General features: G+C 40.9%; 1 protein-coding gene across 2 annotated transcripts in view; it reads right to left on the bottom strand.

The window, feature by feature from the left end:
* Positions 1-598: 598 nt before the first annotated feature.
* LOC128025610 (cadherin-related family member 1-like) overlaps positions 599-6,286 on the bottom strand; it is a 10,654-nt gene continuing 4,966 nt past the window's right edge. For both annotated transcript variants that reach the window (XM_052612103.1, XM_052612102.1), the window contains exons 11-17: positions 6,041-6,241; positions 5,320-5,472; positions 5,075-5,239; positions 4,849-4,916; positions 3,704-3,932; positions 3,210-3,464; positions 599-2,044 (exon numbers count right to left, since the gene is read on the bottom strand). In XM_052612103.1, coding sequence (XP_052468063.1) covers positions 1,454-2,044; positions 3,210-3,464; positions 3,704-3,932; positions 4,849-4,916; positions 5,075-5,239; positions 5,320-5,472; positions 6,041-6,241 — 1,662 coding nt within the window. In that variant the 3' untranslated portion in view covers positions 599-1,453. The remainder of the gene's footprint in view (positions 2,045-3,209; positions 3,465-3,703; positions 3,933-4,848; positions 4,917-5,074; positions 5,240-5,319; positions 5,473-6,040; positions 6,242-6,286) is intronic.

The raw sequence follows: 6,286 nt of genomic DNA on the forward strand, positions 1-6,286 counted from the left end.
CATCACACAGAGAGAGCGACGTGAGAGACTGGAGACGTGTGACAGTCTGTAGGCAGCTGGTGATGAAGGCCTGATGATGAGGAGATCAGAGGATAAAGCACAGAAAGGAAACTTCACTGCCCAGTTATTATACTAGACCACATATTAATACACAGGCACAGATTGTGACACTTTGTGGACTGAATAGAAGCAAAAAATGATTGCACTTTTGTTTTCTTCCATTTTCAGTGGAAGTTTTCTTTTATGTACTTGCGAAATGTCAGACATTAAAGGTTATGTAAATATGATCTTTTTTTATACTCTACACAATCTTACATTCTCTGAATTCTAAACGAGATTCTAAACAAAACACTTCTCAAGATATACTAAAGTTTTAGGAGCGTTCTTTGGTTGTTGTTTTTTTTTCAAACACAATTACAAGTTATATTGTTATTTAAAAATGAAAATAAAAATATTCAGTAGGAATCTCTGATTTTCTCTCGTACTTCAGTAATGCTGCACATCAAATATCCTTACTTTTTTTGTTATAAATTGCTTGTTTTACACAAGTTGCCTTCAATAAAAATGAGTTCATGTAACAATAAAAATTGCACACTAGGACAATGACACCAGTCTCTTTTATTTTTTTTAAAAATAAAACTTAAAAAATGTTGTATTTCTAATTTCATTTATAGCACAGAGTTGATATGATGATACATGATAAACACATTTGACATTTGGATATGCCTACAGCAAATAGCACATGGATGTTCATCTGCTCTCCTTGCCAGAAAATGTGCAGGAAAATGTAATACAAAACAATACAAAACAATAATAAAAAAGGTTTTACAGCAATAACTACAAATGAGAGTCAGAGTCCAAAAAGTCAATAGATTTTTACAGAAGATCCTCAAGGCAAAATCTGTTCAAAGAAGAAACAGAATCTGAGAGTAGGATATAAAGTACATGCAATAGTCACATAAATAATCTACTGAAAACAGAAAGGGTTGTTTTAAGTTCTTCTTAATTTTGACGTATTAATGACTAGATTTTGTTCAGACTAAATTGAATGAAACCCAAAGATGGCAGTATGGTGCTAATTATGAGATTACAGTGGAGTTTGCATCACTTTTGCAGATCTAGAACTCATGCGTAAACTAATCTAAGAAGCACAATAAGACCGAAGAGCTTGAGGAGAACATTACTGATATAAACAGCATCCAATTAGCTTTCTTCTGTTTACAAACACATACTGTATGTGCATAAACCAGTAGTGGCAAGTTACTTAGCATTTTTATGGTATTTTTGACCGTACGGCATGTTGAAAAACAGAAAAACACTTCAGGTGAAACAGACAGCCACTTTAAAAACACTTTCACCAAAAAAAAGTCTTCTCAGCGAGCTGTTTGTAACATCAAACGTCCAACGGTCCATAAACATGAATCGGTGTCTGTTACTCACACTGGTCAGATTGTCAGTAATAGTAGCCTTGATTTGCCTCATTGATTTTCTGTTCTATTCTCATTTTAAGCTCAGACACTAGAGCGGAGCTGATGCCACTACCATCTTTGTTTTGGCCAGATTTTTGGGAGCCGTCTGTGCTTTTGCTGGCCCTCCAGCTGGAGCTGCGGCTGGTGTTTCTGGAGGCCAGGGAGCCGGACACCGTGGGCACTGACCGCAGCCGCTCGCTTGACCGGGAGTGAACCAGAGGCGGAGGTGGGAGCACCGGAGCGCTGGGGGTCGGAGGTTTGGCTCTGGGGCTGCTGTGCTTTGTGTTGTGGATGTCACTCGCGTCATCATCAATGAAGAATTTTCCAAAGCTCTGGTCACTTCGTCCAAACCGTGGCCTAAAGGTCCAGCTGTGCTGCTCTTTGGGCCTCCTCCGGATGATGCGACGCGCTGGCGTGATCCTGTTGGACTTTGTGTTGCGAAAGTACACGATGGTGGAGATCACAACTGTCACCAAAACAATCACGGTAATGATGCTGACGGCCAGGCCAAGAGCTTTCATGGGATTGTCTCGGCTCTGCATCAGAAAGGCAGCCATGGGCCCTTTGAGCCGATTCTGAAAACACACACACACAAACATTGTTGTAAATAATTGTCACATAATGAACTTTATTGGTTTTAAGTGACTTTGAACATGGAATGGATGTTGGTGCCAGACGCGCTGGTCTAAATATTTTAAAAAACTTCTTATCTACTGGGATTGTCACACACAACAATTTCTAGGGTTTACAGAGAACGGTCTGAAAAAGAGAAAATATCCAGTGAGCGGCAGTTGTGTGGACGAAAATGTCTTGTTGATGTCAGTGGAGAATGTGCAGACTGATTAGAGATTATAGAAAGGCAACAGTAACAAAAATAACCACTCTTTACAACCAAGGTATGCAGAATAGAGCTCCTGTCAGATAAGAACAGGAAACACAGGATCACCAAAATTGGACAATAGAAGATTGGAAAAATGTTCTCTGGTCTGATGAGTCTGGATTTCTGCTGCAACATTCAGATTGTTGGGTCATAATTGCACACAAAGATGATGAAAACATGGATCCATCCTGCCTTGTCTCAACGGTTCAGGCTGGTGGGGGTGTAATGGTGTGGGGGGTATTTTCTTGGCACACTTTGGGCCACTTAGTAGCAAGTGAGTATTGTTTGAATGCCACAGCCTACCTGAGTATTGTTGCTGACCATGTCCATCCCTTTATGACTACAGTTTGCCCATCTTCTGCTTCCAGCAAGATAATGCACCATGTCACAAAGCTCAAATCATCTTAGACTGGTTTCTTGAACATGACAATGAGTTCACTGTACTCAAATGGCCTCCACAAGATCCCCCGATATCTCAATCCAATATAACAGCTTTGGGATGTGGTGGAACAGGAGATTCACATTATGGATGTGCAGCTGACAAATCTGCAGCATCTGCGTGATGATATCATGTCAATATGGACCAAAATCTCTGAGGAATGTTTCCAACACCTTGTTGAATCAATGCCATGAAGAATTAAGGCAGTTCTGAAGGCAAAAGATCTAACCCTGTACTAGCAAGGTGTACCCAATAAAGTGGCCAGTGTATAATATATGGTCAGAGTGTATAAGTACTTTTTGTTTTTTTTGGACATTTACCATTTTAGTACTATGGTATTCTACACAACCAAAACAATTATCATTAAAAACTGCTTTGATCGTGCAGCGCACAAAGTGACCCTGATGTATAAATGTCTCACCGCCTCCATGATGTCGATTTTCACGACCGCTGTTGTACTGAAGGATGGAGAGCCTCGATCACGAGCCTGGACCACCACTGACCACCGGCAGTCTTTATTTTTGGTGATGTTCTGCACAATCTCCATAGACTTAATGAACGGTTTGAGCTTAATCTCTCCTGTGGATGTGTTAATGTCGAAGATGTTGTCTGGATCGGCTTTCATGATGGAATATTCAATCAGGTTATTGGGTTCCTCTGCGTCCTCATCCACAGCCTGAAAACAAACCAGAATCAGGTTCAAATAAGATCATTATATTCACAATCACACAATCAGTGAGATTATTGTTTAGTCAGATTGCTCACAGATGCAGAACTTTAAGCTGGTTGCAGTATCATGGGAGTTCATGCCATCAGGCTTGATGCCAGATTTGGTGTTTAAATATTAGTCTCATCTACTGGGACATAAGACAGATGGCTGTCCACAACATAACAGTTCTGTTGGAGAACACAAACCTCTATTTTCACAGGCGCCCCAATGATCATGGTCTTCTCCAGGAAGTTCTGGTTGAACTCTGGTGAGTGGTCATTTTGATCCAGCACCGTGACAAAAACCTCAGTGAGGCTGTATTTGCCCTCAGTGTCTTCAGCTTTCACATAGAAATTATATTTGGACTTCACTTCAGCGTCTAAAGAGGCCCAGGGCTGTGTGTAAATGATGCCGGACGTGGGGTGAATGAGAAACCTGAAACAGCCAAAAGTCAAAAGATTTTATTCAGAACAATGATGTAGTTAACATCACAGATGCTATTTAACTTGTGCTTCTAGTTTGAGAAGTTTCCAAAAGTTGAGATGAACAAATCCTACACTGGTTTCAGCATCTTGATGATGATTTACAAGCGCTCTGTTCACTGGTCATTTTAAGAACCAAATAAACGTGGGTGTGTGCCTGGTATTAAAACCATTATAAGAGCTTGTCATCAAGTCTGCTTTATTCTTGTCAGTGTGACTCTCTGCATGTGAAAATTAACAGTCAGCCAGAAAGCTGTTATTTTTCACACCATTATAATTTGCCTCCTGCTTTGAGGAAGAATCAAGGCATAAATTTACAGGTTTTGCATTACCCGAATGTGTTCTACCTTCAGCTGTCAAATCGCTCGCTAATTGGGCCCTGACTCACTCGCGGGTGTGGAGACGCTATTTTTACTTCTCCAATCCAATTACAAGATTAGCCAGCTCCCTCACTGGAGTCTGTCTGTAAGCTGTTTTGTGCTTGTCCTTTAGTCCTTTATCGGTCTTATAAAAACAGCGAAGCATCCAGATATGGACAAGTGTGAGGTCATCTGGGCCACTTTTCCTGAGGTTGACCTATAACCCTTTACTCAAGATGACTGACAGAACTAATATGAGAATATCACACAGCATCCAGTTAAAATCACAGACATTGAGTTTGGGTCCCATTCTGTTTGAGCCATTTACTTGCAAAAATATTGAGCTGTTTTTTGAAGAGTGTTGTCTATTAATAATTGAAACTTAATACAAACAGATGACTAACTAAATTTTATGTAAAGGCAAAACATCTTTCTGAATATGGCATTGCATAAGAGCTGTGGAAGAATCATTAAAAGCCAGTAATGTTCAATGCTGAGGTCTGAACTCACAGATCAGCACCAGAGCCGTAGATGGAATATTTCACTTCTCCCCAAAGCCCTGAGTCCGAGTCAGTCGCCTGGAAAAACACCAGATACACATCAGTGCTCAAACACGGACACAGAACAAACCCAAACACACGAAACGTTTAACATTAGACCCGGAGCTGCAAATATTCCAGTGCTGTAAGATGACGTGCTCATTCTTTACTGTTAAACATCATTTCAAGCTGCTCACAGTCACTGAGATGACGTTGGAGCCTCCTGGGGAGTTCTCAGGGATCCTGGCGATGTAAAACTCAGAGGAGAACTTTGGAATGTTGTCATTTGTGTCCAAAAGATTGATAACGATATCCGCAGTGGCACTGAAGCGCTCGGGAGTGTCGATCTCCACCGCTAACAGCTGAAAAACAGCACACACACTCCTCAGAATAACACATACAGCTAAAAGATAACCTTCTCTCAGTGCGATCAGGATCAGACCTTGAATGTTAAGAACTGGTGTTTTTCGTAGTCGATGGCTGATGAGTTTTCCACAATGATGGTGACTTGGGCTTCATTGAGAACCGTCTGAGGAACCACACGGAGAACCCGAGAGGGTCCCACCAACAGCAGCCTGAACTTAGCATTTGCTCCCTGGATCAGAACAGGAGAGTATATAGAGTATGGAGAATTAATGGGGAAAAAACTGTAAAAACATTCACAGAAAAAGAAGAAACTCCTTAAAAAATGAACAAAGCACTATTTCTAATAGAAGTATTTAGTTACTCTATTAGTCAAGAAAAAAGGCAAAAACAGCAGATGTTTTTATGGCAGATGTCAACAATCTTAATCTTAATCATTGAGCCATAATGTGTGTCAGTCCCACAGTTTGTGCATCACCATCTTTGTGGTTTGTGTGAAATGTGGACAGAAATCATCAGTCTATGAGCTGCTCAATAACTCATTACAACTGAATGAAACAAACTAAAAGTGTGCGATTCACATCAAATACAGCACTGCTGCCTTGTTCTGCTGTTGACTTGCAGTTTAATTCTCACACTTTTAGTATTTATAGCTTTGAACATAATAGCAAAATGTAGATTAATGTCATTCATTTAATCTAAATGAAGAACACCTCTCTCACTATTGGTGCTAGTAGCTAGCCCCGGGTGTATATGTCTGATGAAAGCAGCTGTTTAATGCGTTAGTGTTCACTGAGCACCTGGTCCGAGTCGTTGACCGTGATCTTCAGGCCGCGGAGTATCTCTCCTTCTGGTGGATGCTCGTACATGGTCAGATCGAAGTGGTTCTGCTGGCCGTTCTCACCGTAGAAAGTGGGCGGGTGGTTGTTGAGGTCCACCACACGAATGGTGACTGTGGTCACACTGTAGTCAGAAAACCTGTCGGGTCCAACCTCTGCAGCCTTGATTTACAATAAAAGAAGTCTTACTATGTCATGCATGATGCT

The sequence above is a fragment of the Carassius gibelio genome, chromosome A12, assembly GCF_023724105.1.
Source record: "Carassius gibelio isolate Cgi1373 ecotype wild population from Czech Republic chromosome A12, carGib1.2-hapl.c, whole genome shotgun sequence".
Classification (NCBI taxonomy): domain Eukaryota; kingdom Metazoa; phylum Chordata; class Actinopteri; order Cypriniformes; family Cyprinidae; genus Carassius; species Carassius gibelio.